Below are 20,795 nucleotides of genomic sequence, written 5' to 3' on the forward strand. Positions count from 1 at the left end.
TGCACAGCAAGTTTATCTGGCAGAGTGTGGTACAAGAAGGAACAATATAAACAAGCTAACAAAATTAGTATGAGTGGTAATAGCATATTCTGTTTCATCTTCCTTTGCGAAATGAGAATCTTTCTGATACTATTTACTGTCATAACAATCATGAATAATATTCAGCCTTATTGATCATCAGGGATCCTAGAAATCCATTTGCCATGGAAAAATGTGGAATTTGCGTTTTTACAGATTTCAGAGTAACAGCCGTGTTAGTCTGTATTCGCAAAAAGAAAAGGAGTACTTGTGGCACCTTAGAGACTAACCAATTTATTTGAGCATGAGCTTTTGTGAGCTACAGCTCACTTCATCGGATGCATACCGTGCATGTTTCCACGCTATGCATCCGATGTAGTGAGCTGTAGCTCACGAAAGCTCATGCTCAAATAAATTGGTTAGTCTCTAAGGTGCCACAAGTACTCCTTTTCTTTTTGCGTTTTTACAGAGACTCTTTAGTTTTTACATTTTGTGAAAAAATAAAAACATATACAGTAGAACCCTATTTATTTGATCTAATTGGGACCGGGGCCAGATCAGATAATCAAAAATTCAGATAACCAGGAGAATGGGCAGTCATCTTAAAAATGGTAAATATACCAATAAAACATTGTGTTCAACTCATATCTATATAGAGTGTGGGTAGGGAAACTAAAGTTCAGTGTTCCATTTTAAATCACGGAAAAATGCAGATTTTTTACGTTTGTTTATTGGGGAATTTTTTTTATCATGGAAAACTAGGGTCCCTGGTGATCATGCCAAATGGAATGTATGAACTTGAAAAAAATAGTTTGGCGCAGTGGCTGTGTGTTTGTCTGTTTGTACAATCCATAGCACGTATTAGCACAACCATAATAATAAAAAAGTGGGGGAAAACTAAATTCTTACTATCAAAGATTGACTTTTAGACTATGTTCACGGATGTAAGATTTATGATGTTTCAACAATGATGTTGCTGCTGCTTGTTGCTTTAGCAGTGCACAGGTTGTGAAGGAACCAGTAAAAACAAGGAAAGAAAAGAATGTAGACTGTGATATTGCTTCCTCTGTTTTATGAAAGTGATTGTGATAATTCCATCACAGTTTCTAGTGACGATGTCTCTGTCCATAATCACTAATGTGATAATGGCTGCAAATATACGGAGCAGAAAAAATGAACCTAGATGTGTTATACTTACTTGGACAGCGCAAATAATCTGAGGTGAGCTGAATGTGTGTATATTCTGCAATTGCCTGATGGGAAGATGGAGGTGAAGGCCAACAGATTGCAGTGGTTTTATGGAACCCAAAAAGAAAGGCACAAAAATGTACAAAATATGGTGAGTGAGTAGTCTAACTACCTTACATAATCAGTTGCTAAAACTAAATTGATACCCACCTATCAGGAGGGCATCCGTGGCACAGAAAATTAAGACGGACTGCTTAGTGTGTAGCAGGCCATCAGCACTGTAAAATCAGTTTGTTTTAGAATGAATGGCTCGAAAGCCACAAAACATACTCTGTTTTCATCAAACAAGAAGCAAAATTTAGGCTACATGCCACTGCCTAAATTAGTTGCCCTCCCATTCCCATGCATGAATCCTCACAGGTTTCTTCTCATGCATGTACACTTAGAAGTAAGTAGTTCTGCTTAACACATATCTGTGCAAGAAATGAAGTGCATCAGGCCACAGTATAGATGTTTTCACTTCATCTTTAGCTAGATTCTGAGGGGCTGTTTAAATAAACACTGACTAATCTTCAGATTACAGGTGTACTGAGTGCAGGTGTAAGTCTCTAGGGTAACATACACTCATGTGCTTCCTTTTCAATAGCAGGTTTAGAAGTTTGTTTTGCTGCATATAACTTTCTTGCTTATGCCACCTCATGATTGCATTGTTTGTTGTTATGATGCAATTGTATGTCTCTCAACTGAGTTCCTGAAAACAATAATGTACTAAAATTAATGGTCTTGTCCAATTCTCATTTGTAAAAACTGTTTTCCAAATATCTACTCTGGGTAAAATGTTCAAAAGTACCCAAGTCACTTTAAGAACTTTTTGAAGTTCCATTCTCAAAAGTGTCTGAGACTTAGGTTCCTAAGTGCCTAACACCCTTTTGAAAAGGGGACTGAGGTACTTTTGAAAATGTTATCCTTTACTTAGTCAGATGCAAAATGAAAAGCTCTGAAATCAAAACCATTGCCGGCTTAGCATATATGAAAGCCTTCCCTCATTGCTAAAGATATTAGCATGTTTTGCATTATCTGACATGAGTTGCTAATCGTGCACAGTTGGCAGCAGTTGACTAATAAGTTTAGCAAAGATTCAACTCTATGGTAATTAGCGTCTACTACAGCAACACAACCCACATCTCTGAATATTGATGATAGCTTTCCTCTCTACCAGCAGATGTGGCTGGAGTACTTACATAATCATTATATAATGGGGACTTAAATCAGATACATCTTAAATGATCACATGCGTCTCCATAGATCGTTACAAATACGGTACTGAATTAGTGTGACAGAATTGTGGCACTACAGTGGTTTTTCGTGAAGGAAAAATGGTTATAGATACACTTTTGCAAAATAAAGTACAAACATCATTTTGGGATTGGCAAACACATTCACTAGGAAAAATTGCTGCCATCTTTCCTTCTACTACGAGAAGCATAACACAAACTCTAGATGTTCTTTGTACTGAAACAGCAAAGCACCGGGGTATTTTCCCAAAGAAAACTGATGTATGAAGTTATTGGAGTGCACCAGCAAGGTAAATATGGCTGTCTCTCTGTATGGGTATGTCTACACTGCAGTGTTAAGACTAGTGTTAGTACGACTCACTTCAGCAGACCCTGGGTTAGAGAAGCCAATGCTTGAGCATCTACACTGATTGTCAACCTAAGGTTAAGCATTTTCTAACCTGAGCTCAAACCTGGGGCTCTGGTGTCCATTCAGCAGCACACAGACCTGAGTCAAACCAATCATATCACAGACTCCCTAGTGCCTTCCTGACAAGTGGCTGCTCTAGTCCTTTGACATGGTGCAGTGTGGAAAACCTTGACTGTCTGCCCTGCATGTTACAGGAAGTTTGACCAGCCCACTAAGCCCTGGTCTACACTAGGAGTTGAGGTTGAATTTAGCAGCGTTAAATTGATTTATCCCTGCACCCATCCACACGACGAAGCCCTTTTTTCGACTTAAAGGGCTCTTAAAATCGATTTCCTTACTCCACCCCTGACAAGGGGATTAGCACTGAAATTGGCCTTGCTGGGTCGAATTTGGGGTACTGTGGATGCAATTAGACGGTATAGGCCTCCGGGAGCTATCCCAGAGTGCTCCATTGTGACCATTCTGGACAGTACTCTCAACTCAGATGCACTGGCCAGGTAGACAGGAAAAGAACCGCGAACTTTTGAATCTCATTTCCTGTTTGGCCAGTGTGGCAAGCTGCAGGTGATCATGCAGAGCTCATCAGCAGAGGTGATCATGATGGAGTCCCAGAATCACAAAAGAGCTCCAGCATGGACCGAACGGGAGGTACGGGATCTGATCGCTGTATGGGGAGAGGAATCTGTGCTATCAGAACTACGTTCCAGTTTTCGAAATGCCAAAACATTTGTCAAAATCTCCCAGGACATGAAGGACAGAGGCCATAACAGGGACCCGAAGCAGTGCCGCATGAAACTTAAGGAGCTGAGGCAAGCCTACCAGAAAACCAGAGAGGCGAATGGCCACTCCGGGTCAGAGCCCAAAACATGCCACTTCTATGATGAGCTGCATGCCATTTTAGGGGGTTCAGCCAGCACTACCCCAGCCGTGTTGTTTGACTCCTTCAATGGAGATGGAGGCAACACAGAAGCAGGTTTTGGGGATGAGGAAGATGATGATGATGAGGTTGTAGATAGCTCACAGCAAGCAAGCGGAGAAACTGTTTTTTCTGACAGCCAGGAACTGTTTCTTACCCTGGACCTGGAGCCAGTACACCCCGACCACCCAAGGCTGCCTCCCGGACCCACCAGGCGGAGAAGGGACCTCTGGTGAGTGTACCTTTTAAAATACTATACATGGTTTAAAAGCAAGCATGTTTAATGATTAATTTGCCCTGACATTCGTGGCTCTTCTGGATATACTTCCAAAGCCTTTGCAAAAGGTTTCTGGGGAGGGCAGCCTTATTCCATCCACCATGGTAGGACACTTTACCACTCCAGGCCAGTAGCTCGTACTCGGGAATCATTGTAGAACAAAGCATTGCAGTGTATGTTTGCTGGCATTCAAACAACATCCCTTCTTTATCTCTCTGTGTTATCCTCAGGAGAGTGATATCATTCATGGTCACCTGGTTGAAATAGGGTGCTTTTCTTAAGGGGACATTCAGAGGTGCCTGTTCCTGCTGGGCTGTTTGCCTGTGGCTGAACAGAAATGTTTCCCACTGTTAGCCACAGGGAGGGGGGAGGATGGAGGGGCTGGCCACATGCTGGCGGGAGGCAAAATGCGACCTTGAACGAAAGCACATGTTCTATGTATGTAATGTTAACAGCAAGGTTTACGTGAAAGAGTGTACCCATTGTTCTATAAAATGTGTCTTTTTAAATACCACTGTCCCTTTTTTTTCTCCTGCATGTGTTTCAAGGATCACAGGATCTTCTCCTTCCCAGAGGCTAGCAAAGATTAGAAGGCAAAAAAAACGCACTTGCGAATGTTCTCTGAGCTCATGCTGTCCTCCCACACTGACAGAGCACAGGCGAATGTGTGGAGGCAGACAATGTCAGAGTGCAGGAAAGCACAAAATGACCAGGAGGAGAGGTGGTGGGCTGAAGAAAGGGCTGAAGCTGAAAAGTGGCAGCAGCGTGATGAGAGGAGGCAGGATTCAATGCTGAGGCTGCTGGAGGATCAAACTAATATGCTCCAGCGTATGGTTGAGCTGCAGGAAAGGCAGCAGGAGCACAGACTGCCGCTACAGCCCCTGTGTAACCAACTGCCCTCCTCCCCAAGTTCCATAGCCTCCTCACCCAGACGCCCAAGAATGCAGTGGGGGGGGCCTCTGGCCACCCAGTCACTCCACCCCAGAGGATTGCCCAAGCAACAGAAGGCTGGCATTCAATAAGTTTTAAACTTTTAAAGTGCTGTGTGGCCTTTTCCTTCCCTCCTCCACCACCCCTCCTGGGCTACCTTGGTAGTTATCCCCCTATTTGTGTGATGAATTAATAAAGAATGCATGAATGTGAAGCAACAATGACTTTATTGCCTCTGCAAATGGTGATCGAAGGGAGGAGGGGAGGGTGGTTAGCTTACAGAGAAGTAGAGTGAACCAAGGGGAGGGGGGTTTCATCAAGGAGAAACAAACAGAACTTTCACACCGTAGCCTGGCCAGTCATGAAACTGGTTTTCAAAGCTTCTCTGATGCGCACCGCACGCTCCAGTGCTCTTCTAACAGCCCTGGTATCTGGCTGTGCGTAACCAGCAGCCAGGCGATTTGCCTCAACCTCCCACCCTGCCATAAATGTCTCCCCATTACTCTCACAGATATTGTGGAGGGCACTGTGAGCAGGAATAACAGTGGGAATTTTGGTTTCGCTGAGGTCTAACCGAGTCAGTAAACTGCACCAGCGTGCTTTTAAATGTCCAAATGCACATTCTACCACCATTCTGCACTTGCTCAGCCTGTAGTTGAACAGCTCCTGACTACTGTCCAGGCTGCCTGTGTACGGCTTCATGAGCCATGGCATTAAGGGGTAGGCTGGGTCCCCAAGGATAACTATAGGCATTTCAACATCCGCAATGGTTATTTTCTGGTCTTGGAATAAAGTCCCTTCCTGCAGCTTTTGAAACACACCAGAGTTCCTGAAGATGCGAACGTCATGTACCTTTCCCTGCCATCCCACGTTGATGTTGTGATCCACCAGTGCTTGCAGCACTATTGAAAAGTACCCCTTGCGGTTTATGTACTCGCTGGCTTGGTGCTCTGGTGCCAAGATAGGGATATGGGTTCTGTCTATGGCCCCACCACAGTTAGGGAATCCCATTGCAGCAAAGCCATCCACTATGACCTGCACATTTCCCAGGGTCACTACCCTTGATATCAGCAGAACTTTGATTGCATTGGCTGCTTGCATCACAGTAGATTTGCCCACTCCAAATTGATTCCCGACTGACCAGTAGCTGTCTGGCATTGCAAGCTTCCACAGGGCTATTGCCACTCGCTTCTCAACTGTGACGGCAGCTCTCATCTTTGTATTCTTGTGCCTCAGGGCAGGGAAAAGCAAGTCACAAAGTTCCATGAAAGCGCCCTTACGCATGCGAAAGTTTCGCAGCCACTGGGAATCGTCCCAGACCTGCAACACTATGCGGTCCCACCAGTCTGTGCTTGTTTCCCAGGCCCAGAATCAGCGTTCCATCGCATGAGCCTGCCCCATTAGCACCATGATGCCCACATTGCCAGAGCCCGTACTTTGAGAGAAGTCTGTGGCCATGTCCTCATCACTCTTGTCACCGCGCTGACATCACCTACTCGTCCGGTTTCGCTTTGCCAGGTTCTGGTGCTGCATATATACTTCTGGATAATGCGTGTGGTGTTTAATGTGCTCCTAATTGCCAAAATGATCTGAGCAGGCTCCATGCTTGCTGCGGTATGGCGTCTGCACAGAAAAAAGGCTCGGAACGATTGTCTGCCATTGCCCTGATGGAAGGTGTTAGGGGGCTTATTCCTTCACCCACTTACATCCCTGGTCCTTCAGCATGAACAGAGAGCAACAATACCCGAAGTCCAAAGGTGCAAACAATTTGATGTTTATTGGGGTGAACTTCCAGCAAGCCATGATTCTAGTTTCCTTCCTTAGTGTCCCCCTTCCCAGCTCTGACACCACAGAGCCTTACACCTGTGTCCCTGTTCCCATTCCTGCCCTAAGCCAAACATGATTCCAATTTCCCCACCCCCATTCCCTGTTCTCATTTCCCCCTTTAGCAAAACATGATTCCAATTTCCTTACCCCCTTTCCCTGTTCCCATTTCCCCCTTTAGCAAAACAGGATTCCAATTTCCTTACCCCCTTTCCCTGTTCCCATTTCCCCCTTTAGCAAAACAGGATTCCAATTTCCCCACCCCCATTCACTGTTCCCATTTCCCCCACACACACACACCCACTCACTTCCTAATTGACTGCAGACTATATAGTAAAACTTGAGTTCTGCTTAGCTATACCTTAACCAATCATTTTCCTGAAATTTAACTAACCAATCCTAACATATTGTAACATGATTATATAACCAATTATATCCCACCACCTTAATTAGTTTACACCCAGCAAAATTAATTATACAGCAGACAGGAACAATCACAGAACCAGACAGAGATTATACAGACAAACAATAACAAAGTGGGAACTATAATGACAAAACAATACAGAAGTGAGGATTTCACATCCCAGCTATTGATAAGTGAGTTCTTGCCAGACAGGATGCTATCAAACTAAGTTTCCTTTTACATTTTCTAGGCACTTCCCTTTCTCTGGAGGCGATAGGCATTATCAGGACAGGATTGTATTCCTAACAGCCCAATAGCACCTTATTTCAATGTGACTAGTTTGGAATGTGAGGATGTGACTGGTCGCTTCCCAGCTTATGGCTGCCTCTGCTGCTTAGCCAAAGGCCTTAGCCTAAGAACAGGGCCTCAGACTGTCACAGTAAGAGAAGGACCTTACACCGGCAGACAGTGATTTTGATTCTTTCTTTTATACCTCTATAACTAGCCAAGTGATAAGAATACACCTAAATTCTTAGAGTACAGGCCTTTACCGACAAGCCAGAATATCTATATCCTAACAGAGGGAGGGGCAACTGATGACATGGCTTACAGAGTTGGCTTACAGGGAATTAAAATCAACAAAGGGGGTGGCTTTGCGAGAAACTGAATGGCCCCCTCAAGGATAGAACTCAAAACCTCAAGGATAGAACTCAAAACGGGTTTAGCAGACCATTGATTTCACAGAGGGAGGGAGGGAGGAGAAAATGAATACAAAACAAATCAGGTCTATTTCTTGTTTTGAGCCACTTCATCTATCTTTATACATCTTGCTGGCAGCAGATTGTGCAGTACGACTGCTAGCCATCGTCATCTCCTGGGTGCTTGGCAGAAGACGGTGCAGTATGATTACTGGCCATCGTCTTCTGCTAGCTGCAGATTAAAAGACAGTGCACTGCCGGTAGGACTCAATCACCATGAGACGAAACAAGGGAAATGACCTGGCTGAGTCACTCCCATGTTTGCCCAGGTGCCCGGTTAAAAGAGCACCCAGGACTACGTCGACGACGGCTACCAGTCATACTGTCCCGTCTGCTGCCAAAAGGCAATAAACTGCTGCTGAGTAGCAATGCAGTACCATGTCTGCCAGCACCCAGGAGACATATGGTGACAGTTAGCTGAGGCGGGCTCCATGCTTGCCATGGTAGGGCGTCTGCACAGGTAACTAAAGAAAAAAGGCACAAAACAATTGTCTGCCCTTGCTTTCATGGAGGGAGGGAGGGAACGGAGGCCTGACAATATGTACCAGAACCACCCGCGACAATGTTTTAGCCCCATCAGGCACTGGGATTTCCACCCAGAATTCAAATGGGCAGCAGAGACTGCGGGAACTGTGGGATAGCTACCCACAGTGCAACGCTCCGGAAGTCGACGGTTGCCTCGGTACTGTGGACACACTCTGCCAACTACATGCACTTAGAGCACTTGTGTGGGGACACACACAATTGACTGTATAAAAGCACTTTCTACAAAACTGACTTCTATAAATTCAACCTAATTTTGTAGTGTAGACATACCCTAACACAGCCTGATGAGCTGTCACTTTGCTCTGTGTGCTCTCAGTTACCGCAGCTAGTAACGTGACAGCGGCACCATTTGAAGAACTGCTCTCACTTGTGTTTTCACTCCTGTTTCAGGAAATGGGCACAGCTTCTGTGAGACACTGGTGGAGATTTCAGTGGCATTTTCTGACCCACCGAAGGTTTGACAAAGCCTATACGGGAGCAGAAGGAGGAGGAGTATCTAGGCATGGCAGACTCACACTGGCTGATGCTCCTTATGACATTTGGTATAGCCACTGATGCAGGGCCGGTGCAAGGAGGTTTCGCGCCCTCAGCAAAACTTCCACCTTGCGCTGCCCCCCCACCTGCCCTGCAGCAGCTCCCGGCCGCCCCCTCTCCACAGCCTGGGGAGCCCCCACCTGCGACAGCTCGCCACCGCCCCCTCTCTCCCTCCCTCCCCTTGGCCCAGGGAGCCCCCCCCGCGGCAGCTCCCCGCCGCCCCCTTCTTCCCTCCCCTTGGCCCAGGGAGCCCCCCCTGCAGCAGCTCCCTGCCAACCCCTTCCTCCCTCCCCTTGACCCGGGGAGCCCCCCCTGCAGCAGCTCCCACCGCCCCCTCTCTCCCTCCCTCCCCTCAGCCCAGGGAACCCCCCCGTGGCAGCTTCCCGCCGCCCCCTCCCTCCCTCTCCTCAGCCCAGGGAGCTGCGTGCAGCAGCTCACCTCTGCTCCGTCTCCTCCCCGAGCACACCACCACTTTTCCCTCCTCCCAGGCTTGTGGCGCCAATCAGCTGTTTGGCGCGCAAGCCTGGGAGGGAGAGAAGCAGAGCAGGGCGGTGTTCAGGGGAGGAGGCAGAGCAGAGGTGAACTGGGGCAGGGAGTGGTTCCCCTGTGCACCACCCCACCCCGTTACTTGCTGCAGGTGGCCCTCCCTGCACCCCCCCTGCTCCAGCTTACCTCCACTCCAGCACCGCCCCCAACCACTTGGTGCCCTAGGCGACCACCTAGTTCGCCTAGTGGTTGCACCGGCCCTGCACTGATGCCCTCAACACAGTCCGGCGCTTCTGGAGCAGTGCTACAAGCACAGACTGGTGGGCTCACATGGCATTGCAGATGTGGGATTGTCACACCCCAAGGCCCCCTCCCTCAGGGAGTCCCCTGGGAAGGCAGATCAGCATTGTATATTGCTAACGCTGTTGCTTGCATCACAAAGCATTTTAGGGAGGGTCAGAGGTGTATGAGTGGGGAGTGGAAGTTTCCTTTGCAGGTACGAGAGGCTGGTGGGGCGGGGAAAGAAGAAAAGCAGAGAACAGAGAACAGGTGTCATAAATATAAAGAGAAGGGTAAACCCCTTTAAAATCCCTCCTGGCCTGAGGAAAAATCCTCTCACCTGTAAAGGGTTAAGAAGCTAAAGGTAACCTCGCTGGCACCTGACCAAAATGACCAATGAGGAGACAAGATACTTTCAAAAGCTGGGAGAAAAACAAAGGGTCTGTGTCTGTCTGTATGCTGCTTTTGCTGGGGACAGAACAGGAATGGAGTCTTAGAACTTTTAGTAAGTAATCTAGCTAGGTATGTGTTAGATTATGATTTCTTTAAATGGCTGAGAAAAGAACTGTGCTGAATAGAATGACTATTCCTGTCTGTGTGTCTTTTTTGTAACTTAAGGTTTTGCCTAGAGGGATTCTCTATGTTTTGAATCTAATTACCCTGTAAGGTATCTACCATCCTGATTTTACAGAGGTGATTCCTTTACTTCTATTTCTATTAAAAGTCTTCTTGTAAGAAAACTGAATGCTTTTTCATTGTTCTCAGATCCAAGGGTTTGGGTCTGTGGTCACCTATGCAAATTGGTGAGGATTTTTACCAAACCTTTCCCAGGAAGTGGGGTGCAAGGGTTGGGAGGATTTTGGGGGGAAAGACATGTCCAAACTACGTTTCCCAGTAAACCCAGTTAGAGTTTGGTGGTGGCAATGGATATTCCAAGGACAAAGGAAAAAATTAATTTGTACCTTGGGGAAGTTTTAACCTAAGCTGGTAACAGTAAGCTTAGGAGGTTTTCATGCAGGTCTCCACATCTGTACCCTAGAGTTCAGAGTGGGGGAGGAACCCTGACACAGGTTAATTCAACACTGCAGCTAGCAAGCTCAGTCCAAAGATAAGAAGCTGATTCCAGCTCAAGGCCAGCTACTACCTGCCAAGACAGAAAAGGGGGAAGTCCAACTGCCCCCTCCCCCCGCCGACCAGCCATGAGAAAGGAGAGTTGTTGAACAAAATGCAGGGGCTGGGAAAAGGAGCAAGATGGCGAAGGCCAGCCAGGAACAAACAGAACTGTCTCCCGGTCCTGAAACCAGGTGTTTTGGGAAAGAGACCACAGAAAGCCATTTTGGACTGGCACAAAGAGCACCAGGAACAGAGGCCATGGAATGGAACACTCCCAAAGGAGCCCAGGGCTTAAAACCCTCCCGAGAGCTGCAGCAACTCGGAGAGCACAGAAGATCCTTGGATGGCCTGGGCCCAGGACAGCACTCCCCCACCCTTCTTCTGAAGTTACACTCAGACTTGGCCAGTCTGGGTCATGCGTGTGTGAGTATGAAAGTGGGTTAGGGCTTGGGGCATTAACGCTTTCTTTCTTCCCCTGAGTGACATGGGAGCGTTCCCAACCCTCTCTGCTGTTATTTTATTATTTTATTAATAAAGCTTTAAAATTTAGACACTTGGTGTGCCTCGTCATCTCCTCCCCAAAAAGATCCTGTTGCCCCAGCCTGATCATCTGTGGCCCCAGGCAGATTGGTAGCAAAAATCTATCACAAGATGACCAGCAGTGAGTCCAGAACTTTCATATGAAGAAAGCTACATTTCTGGCGCTTTGTGAACAGCTTGCCCTGACCCTTCAGTGTAAAGACACACACATGAGGGCTGCCATGCTGGTCCAGAAGTGCGTTGCTATAAACATCTGAAGGCTGGCTACCCCAGACTGCCACATGACCATTGCCAGCCAGTTTGATGGTGGGAAATCACTGTACATAAAGTGGGGGAAGAGGTTTCTGAGGCAGTCAGGCATGTGGTTTACCCTAAAGTGGCGGATATAAAAGATATTCCTGGCTTTCAGAGCCTGGGATTTCCAAACTGTGCTGGGGCCACTGATGGGATTCACGCCCATTCTACCTTCCTCAAGGTGCATGAGTTCCTAAACTGCGAGGGGCACTATTCCATTGTTATGCAGGCCCTTGTGGACCACAGAGGTTTATTTATGACTGTTGATGTGGGTTGCACTGGAAAAGTTCATGATGCCAGGGTTTTTTCCCTGCTCGGGGGGGTCTACATTCATAGACAGGCAGGGACACTATTTCCACCAAATGACAGTTTCATAAACAGCGTTACTGTCCCCGTGGTTATTCTGGGGGACCCTTTTGTCTTAGCCTATGAAACCATACCCTGATATCAGAGGCCCTGGCAAAGCTGGTTCAATTACACACTCAGCAGGTTTAGATTGGTTGTTGAATGTGCTCTTGGCAGATTGAAATCCCATTGTAGATGCCTACAGACCCATTTGGATTCCAGTGTCATCAATGCTGTGTGCATGAGTGTGGCATGCTGTGTTCTTCACAATCTTTGTAAAGCCAGAGGTGATCCATTCTCCCTCCCCACCCCCCCAAATTGACCTATGACAGTGAGGGGCTGCTGAATCTGCACCCTCAGCCAGAAAGTGCACCTACTACAGTTGGAGCTGGATCCACCTGGGCAATGGACATCAGAGATGCTTTGTGCCCCCACCTTATGAATTTGCATGGCCCAATGGAAGAAGGAAAATAGTACCTTTATGAATGGGCTTCTAGGGGGTGGGGGAAGGGGCTGACTGATAGTGGGGGTTTCAGTGCTTCACCTTCTCAGTGGTGGGAGGGTTTATTGATATGCACTGTACTTAGGAATGACCAGACTGCTTATCAAATGTGGAGGGAGCTAATTCACAGTATGGATTGATGTAGCTAACAGTATTGCAAAATAGTGCTTGCTTACTAATTCCCAGTTGTCTCAAAGGATCTATGGAGCAACAGATAACAACCCTGCGTTGCATACGGGAAACTGAGGATTTTCTGGACAAAACTCAGGATAGGCTTCTAGGGGCACAAAGCTCTACAGATATAGAGCAGGTTGCACAGAGGAGCCAAGAGGCCAGTGAAGAAGCTTGGCAACATGTGACCTCCAGAAGAGGTAAGCGGAATGTCCGGGTTCCAGTAACACAGACACAGGTAACTAACCGCTTTCATGTTCTCTCCACAGGTATCGTTGCGGAGAGTGGACCAGATGATATGTCTGGGGCGAGAAAGCAGAAGGAGACTCCGCTGGTTGGAAGGCATGAGATGCGCTGTCCTGAGGTTGGGAGTTCCACGACCACCACTCCCAAGAGGAGAAGGCGGGTGGTGGTGGTCGGGGACTCTCTCCTCCGGGGGACTGAGTCATCTATCTGCCGCCCTGACCGGGAAAACCGAGAAGTCTGCTGCTTGCCGGGGGCTAAGATTCGCGATGTGACGGAGAGACTGCTGAGACTCATCAAGCCCTCGGATCGCTACCCCTTCCTGCTTCTCCACGTGGGCACCAATGATACTGCCAAGAATGACCTTGAGCGGATCACTGCGGACTATGTGGCTCTAGGAAGAAGGATAAAGGAGTTGGAGGCGCAAGTGGTGTTCTCATCCATCCTCCCCGTGGAAGGAAAAGGCCTAGGTAGGGAGCGTCGAATCGTGGAAGTCAACGAATGGCTACGCAGGTGGTGTCGGAGAGAAGGCTTTGGATTCTTCGACCATGGGATGGTGTTCCAAGAAGGAGGAGTGCTAGGCAGAGACGGGCTCCACTTAACGAAGAGAGGGAAGAGCATCTTCGCGAGCAGGCTGGCTAACCTAGTGAGGAGGGCTTTAAACTAGGTTCACCGGGGGAAGGAGACCAAAGCCCTGAGGTAAGTGGGAAAGCGGGATACCGGGAGGAAGCACAGGCAGGAATGTCTGTGAGGGGAGGGCTCCTGCCTCATACTGGGAATGAGGGGCGATCAGCAGGTTATCTCAAGTGCTTATATACAAATGCACAAAGCCTTGGAAACAAGCAGGGAGAACTGGAGGTCCTGGTGATGTCAAAGAACTATGACGTGATCGGAATAACAGAGACTTGGTGGGAAAACTCACATGACTGGAGTACTGTCATGGATGGTTATAAACTGTTCAGGAAGGACAGGCAGGGCAGAAAAGGTGGGGGAGTAGCACTGTATGTAAGGGAGCAGTATGACTGCTCAGAGCTCCGGTACGAAACTGCAGAAAAACCTGAGTGTCTCTGGATTAAGTTTAGAAGTGTGTGCAACAAGAGTGATGTAGTGGTGGGAGTCTGCTATAGACCACCGGACCAGGGGGATGAGGTAGATGAGGCTTTCTTCCGGCAGCTCACGGAAGCTACTGGATCGCATGCCCTGATTCTCATGGGTGACTTTAATTTTCCTGATATTTGCTGGGAGAGCAATACAGCGGTGCATAGACAATCCAGGAAGTTTTTGGAAAGCGTAGGGGACAATTTCCTGGCGCAAGTGCTAGAGGAGCCAACTAGGGGGGGCGCTTTTCTTGACCTGCTGCTCACAAACCGGGTAGAATTAGTGGGGGACGCAAAAGTGGATGGGAATCTGGGAGGCAGTGACCATGAGTTGGTTGAGTTCAGGATCCTGACACAGGGAAGAAAGGTAAGCAGCAGGATACGGATCCTGAACTTCAGGAAAGCAGACTTCGACTCCCTCAGGGAACAGATGGCCAGGATCCCCTGGGGGACTAACTTGAAGGGGAAAGGAGTCCAGGAGAGCTGGCTGTATTTCAAGGAATCCCTGTTGAGGTTACAGGGACAAACCATCCCGATGAGTCGAAAGAATAGTAAATATGGCAGGCGACCAGCTTGGCTTAATGGTGAAATCTTAGTGGATCTTAAACATAAAAAAGAAGCTTACAAGAAGTGGAAGGTTGGACATATGACCAGGGAAGAGTATAAAAATATTGCTCGGGCATGTAGGAATGTTATCAGGAGGGCCAAATCGCACCTGGAGCTGCAGCTAGCCAGAGATGTCAAGAGTAACAAGAAGGGTTTCTTCAGGTATGTTGGCAACAAGAAGAAAGCCAAGGAATGTGTGGGCCCCTTACTGAATGAGGGAGGCAAACTAGTGACAGAGGATGTGGAAAAAGCTAATGTACTCAATGCTTTTTTTGCCTCTGTTTTCACTAACAAGGTCAGCTCCCAGACTGCTACGCTGGGCATCACAAAATGGGGAAGAGATGGCCAGCCCTCTGTGGAGACAGAGGTGGTTAGGGACTATTTAGAAAAGCTGGACGTGCACAAGTCCATGGGGCCGGACGAGTTGCATCCGAGAGTGCTGAAGGAATTGGCGGCTGTGATTGCAGAGCCATTGGCCATTATCTTTGAAAACTCGTGGCGAACCGGGGAAGTCCCGGATGACTGGAAAAAGGCTAATGTAGTGCCAATCTTTAAAAAAGGGAAGAAGGAGGATCCTGGGAACTACAGGCCAGTCAGCCTCACTTCAGTCCGTGGAAAAATCATGGAGCAGGTCCTCAAAGAATCAATCCTGAAGCACTTGCATGAGAGGAAAGTGATCAGGAACAGCCAGCATGGATTCACCAAGGGAAGGTCATGCCTGACTAATCTAATCGCCTTTTATGATGAGATTACTGGTTCTGTGGATGAAGGGAAAGCAGTGGATGTATTGTTTCTTGACTTTAGCAAAGCTTTTGACACGGTCTCCCACAGTATTCTTGTCAGCAAGTTAAGGAAGTATGGGCTGGATGAATGCACTACAAGGTGGGTAGAAAGCTGGCTAGATTGTCGGGCTCAACGGGTAGTGATCAATGGCTCCATATCTAGTTGGCAGCCGGTATCAAGTGGAGTACCCCAAGGGTCGGTCCTGGGGCCGGTTTTGTTCAATATCTTCATAAATGATCTGGAGGATGGTGTGGATTGCACTCTCAGCAAATTTGCGGATGATACTAAACTGGGAGGAGTGGTAGATACGCTGGAGGGGAGGGATAGGATACAGAAAGACCTAGACAAATTGGAGGATTGGGCCAAAAGAAATCTGATGAGGTTCAATAAGGATAAGTGCAGTGTCCTGCACTTAGGACGGAAGAACCCAATGCACAGCTACAGACTAGGGACCGAATGGCTAGGCAGCAGTTCTGCGGAAAAGGACCTAGGGGTGACAGTGGACGAGAAGCTGGATATGAGTCAGCAGTGTGCCCTTGTTGCCAAGAAGGCCAATGGCATTTTGGGATGTATAAGTAGGGGCATAGCGAGCAGATCGAGGGACGTGATCGTTCCCCTCTATTCGACATTGGTGAGGCCTCATCTGGAGTACTGTGTCCAGTTTTGGGCCCCACACTTCAAGAAGGATGTGGATAAATTGGAGAGAGTCCAGCGAAGGGCAACAAAAATGATTAGGGGTCTGGAACACATGAGTTATGAGGAGAGGCTGAGGGAGCTGGGATTGTTTAGCCTGCAGAAGAGAAGAATGAGGGGGGATTTGATAGCTGCTTTCAACTACCTGAAAGGGGGTTCCAAAGAGGATGGCTCTAGACTGTTCTCAATGGTATCAGATGACAGAACGAGGAGTAATGGTCTCAAGCTGCAGTGGGGGAGGTTTAGATTGGATATTAGGAAAAACTTTTTCACTAAGAGGGTGGTGAAACACTGGAATGCGTTACCTAGGGAGGTGGTAGAATCTCCTTCCTTAGAGGTTTTTAAGGTCAGGCTTGACAAAGCCCTGGCTGGGATGATTTAACTGGGAATTGGTCTTGCTTCGAGCAGGGGGTTGGACTAGATGACCTTCTGGGGTCCCTTCCAACCCTTATATTCTATGATTCTATGATCTGTTTTTGTGTTTCAAATAATAAAGGTAATGTACAATATGATGCAGTGATATTTCTTGATGAAATAAAGAACTTTATCTATAAACACATATTAGAAAAGTACAACATTCACCCATTGCCAGTCAGGCCAGATGCCATTACTACACCGAAACATCAGGTTCAAAAAGAAAAAGTGTATGAAAAAGAGCAAATGTGAAACAATGTACAAAATAGAACCCCCCCGCCCCGCACACCGTTTCACGTCTCCTGGCCTTCGTTCTCCTTTCCCTTCCTTCCACATGTGTTGTGCACTTGGTGCCGGGGGAGAGTAGTGGAGGCATTCACTACAGGGGGTGTGAGTGATTGCTGGACCCAGACTAGAAGGAGACTAGTCTGTAAAAGGAAGCTTACTGGGTGAGGTTTTTATCTGTATTCAGTTTTCTTAGACATAGTGTTCTATTTTATTTTGCTTGGTAATTCACTTTGTTCTGTCTGTTACTCCTTGGAACCACTTAAACCCTACTTTCTGTATTTTATAAGATCACTTTTTACTTATTAATTAACCCAGAGTATGTATTAATATCTGGGGAGCAAACAGCAGAGCATATCTCTCCATCAGTGTTATAGAGGGCGAACAATTTATGAGTTTACCCTGTATAAGATTTATACAGGGTAAAATGGATTTATTTGGGGTTTGGACTCCATTGGGAGTTGGGCATCTGAATGTCAAAGACAGGAAACTTAAGTTGCTTTCAGTTAAGTCTGTAGCTTTGGGGCACGTGGTTCAGACCCTGGGTCTGTGCTGGAGCAGACTGTTGCATCTGGCTCAGCAAGACAGGGTGCAGGAGTCCCAAGCTGGCAGGGAAAGCAGGGGCAGAAGTAGTCTTGGCACATTAGTTGGCAGTCCCAAGGGGGTTTCTGTGATCCAACCCGTCACAACCTTGTTGTTTTATTCTTGAGATGATGCACTCCACACAGTCAGCCCTAGTCATGGTTCAAGGTTCTCAGTACTATTTGATAAGCATGTTGTCATTAAAGTCCTATCTAAAAAATGGGTGGCTGAAGCTCTGCCTCATTGTCTCTGGTCTCTTGGGCATTCACCTTAATGCTGGACTACTCCAGCTCATCTATATCTGTGTATCAGCTGATCACCGTCTTCATCACATTGTCCTCAATGCCACTTCTACTGGAATTATCCGACATGTCTTTCTCCCCTCACATAATGTTTATTTCAATATCATCCTTTATGCTATCAGCAAGTTCCTGCTCTTCGTGACCTAAGTGTCCACCTTCTCAGGAACACAAAGAAATACATCTGAAACAACTTTATTGATTTTCCTTATGTTAGAAAGCAATTCAGAGCTGACCTCCTTGCCTCAGCTTGCATTCAAGGACACCCAGCTTACACTCAAGGACACTCAGCTTACATTCAAGGACACCCAGCTGCTCTATGTCCTTTCTGCTCCCTCTTCTCAGCTAAGGCAGGGCCGGTGCAAGGATATTTTTCGCCATAGGTGAAACTTCCACCTTGCGCCCCTCCTTCCCCTCCCCTCCCCCCAGAGCATCGCTTATTATAAACTTTCAAAAATGAATACTGCATAATGTGGCATTGTTCATTAGAATTAATACAGATTCGGCTTGAAAATTTATTAATTTCATTAGTCTACATATTTAATGAAAATAAATGAATAACCTGACTGTGTTGACATTGTTATTGTTTTCACTTTGCACAACATAGCATGGATCTTAAAATAAATCATATACATTATACACAATACACTGTCACAGAGTAACATGTTATAATTTAGAATTTATTTTTCCGCACTTTCAGTTTAGCAAATTTAGAAACCAGTTCCTCCAAGTCAATGCTGCGAGCAATGTCATGTTCTATTGACAAGGTAGATAGCCCAACAAGTCTTTGTTGCAACATTGATGTTCGCATGTTTGTTTTTTATCAACTTGAGCTTCGAGAAGCTTCACTCACCAATGGCCACAGAAACTGGGAGAGTCAAGAGGATGCGAAGAGCAATAACTGTAATGGGGACACTATCTGTCAGCTTATTTTTCCATATGAAGTTCAGTACATCTTGTGGTGATGCACTCTTTTGGACTCGTCTTGCAATAGCTTGCAATTCATTGCACAAGTCAAAGGCATCGATATCTTTGGATTCACCATGTTGCAAAGCTTGCTCCACATTCAAGCAATGTTCCATAATTTGCTTTGATGTTGTATTTTGCAAACTGTAAATATCATATAGGAAGCCAAATACTGCACTAATTTGCTGCATCAATATGAATATTTCTTCAGCTGAACGTATTGCTGTGTCGATGACAGCAAAATAAAAGTTCACTTTGAATTTTTCTTTCAGATTATAAATAGGTTCGTCATCTGCTTCATATATGAACTGCTTCCTCTTTTTTCTAATATGGATTGGATCTGGTTCAAAAAGTGCCGGTACATCCAACTCCTCCGCAAGTTCACCTGCATCTACCAATGTTTTCTCAAAGTCTGTGTCACTTCTGCGGCCCCCAAGAAACTTCTTGGTTTCTCCAAGTTGATTAATGGTGTCACGTATGTCGAATTCTTTCGCCTGAAGTTGTTTGCTAGTCATGTTGATCTCAAACAATATGTCATACCAAACAACAAGAGAAACAAGAAACTTGAAACTAGAAATGGCTTTTGCAAGATCCTTTCCATCAACTCGTGACGTATTGCCAGATGATCCTGTTAGAGTAGTGTCATCATAGATCTCTGTCGAAGAAGGCTGTTGCCTCCAAGCAACGCTTTGCAGCATCATTAACAACCAAATTCAATGTGTCTGTATTCACACTGTCAGTCTTGGCAGGACCATCCTGGGATGGATGGAGAGACTCAGCTAGGAAGTACTGCAGCTCCCTGCTTGCCCTACACTCCTCTCCCTCACCAATACCACATAGTTGGAGCCAATCAATCGCTATTTGCATTTGAAGCCATTAGTGCAGCTCTACATTTCCCTTTAGCCCTGATTTCTCTTTGGGGCACCGTGTCTCTCTGGCTTTGTCCTTCTCTCCTCACCTGGGTCCCAGTTTGCAGAAAGCCCCAGCCCAGGGCAGCTCTGACCGTTTCCCTGCTGACAGAGGCTGGGGCAGGGAGAGGGGCACCAGGGCAGCTCAGCGCTGTGGGCTGCCGTCCCCTCCAGTGGCCCCAACTGTGGGGAAGAACTTAGCTTGGCCAATGCACCGGTGTCCTCTTCCTCCACCGGGCTGCAGAGCAAGGCTCTTTTGTTCTTCGGGGGGGCAGGAGGGGTGAACAAGCTCTCCGTTCCCCCCGCTGGGGCTGAGCGTGGAGGCTGAGCCGAGGCAGCTGCCTGTTTCCTTGCTAAGCCCTGCTGCCGGCAGGCTCGCTTTTTAGCACCTCCAAATTTTGACACCGTAGATGGCCGCCTAGTTTGCCTCGTGGTTACACCAGTTCTGATCTAAGGGTATGTCTACATGTGAAGGCATACTGAGCTAGTGCTAATGTAGGTAGCATGGGTCCCATAGCAGTGATGCTGTGGCAACATGAGCTTCAGTGCAGGTTGGACAAGCCTTCCTGGCACTCTGGTGCAACAGCTTCATTGCTATTGGTATCTGTGCTAGCTAGAGTACGTCTACATGTGCTGCAATCACACTTCCAGTTGCAGTGTAGACCTATCGTAACACAGATCTTCTTTTCTGTCTGTTCACATAATCTCATCTCAGTTGGGTGAGCCCCTTCCAATCCATATTGCCTGTCTCTCCTTACCAGAGAAAGTTTATTTTAATCCTCTACCATGTCTTTGCACCACTGCTGTCTGTAATTTTATTTCTGGAGGAATTCTGTGCCACTCTGCATGTGCATATTTCATATGCCATGCATATTTATAATTTTTTTTGCATAAAATAGCTTCTGCTGGAAAGTTACTGAAAAGTTGCCACAGTTCCACCTTTTTCACACCAGAGGGTGCTGAGGTGCTAGAACAGAGCAGCCACTCCTGTCCAGCACAGGAGACAGGGGATGTGGGGAGACAGTGTGGGGTGCTGGGAGGGTCAGTCAGGGGCTCATAAGGACTAGTGGGGAAGGACAGACTGGGCCAGG

General features: G+C 47.0%; 1 protein-coding gene across 1 annotated transcript; it reads right to left on the bottom strand.

The window, feature by feature from the left end:
* Positions 1 to 18,675: 18,675 nt before the first annotated feature.
* On the bottom strand, positions 18,676 to 19,494 carry LOC142070764 (uncharacterized). Its single transcript, XM_075124732.1, has one exon. It carries the CDS (start codon positions 19,492 to 19,494, stop codon positions 18,676 to 18,678), a length of 819 nt encoding a protein of 272 aa, XP_074980833.1.
* Between the last annotated feature and the right edge of the window lie 1,301 nt (positions 19,495 to 20,795).

This window comes from Caretta caretta, chromosome 2, assembly GCF_965140235.1.
Source record: "Caretta caretta isolate rCarCar2 chromosome 2, rCarCar1.hap1, whole genome shotgun sequence".
NCBI classification, from domain to species: Eukaryota; Metazoa; Chordata; order Testudines; family Cheloniidae; genus Caretta; species Caretta caretta.

Bases quoted from the DNA above. Each gene is read 5' to 3' on its own strand.
- LOC142070764 (XM_075124732.1), bottom strand. From the start codon at position 19,494: ATGCTGCAAAGCGTTGCTTGGAGGCAACAGCCTTCTTCGACAGAGATC.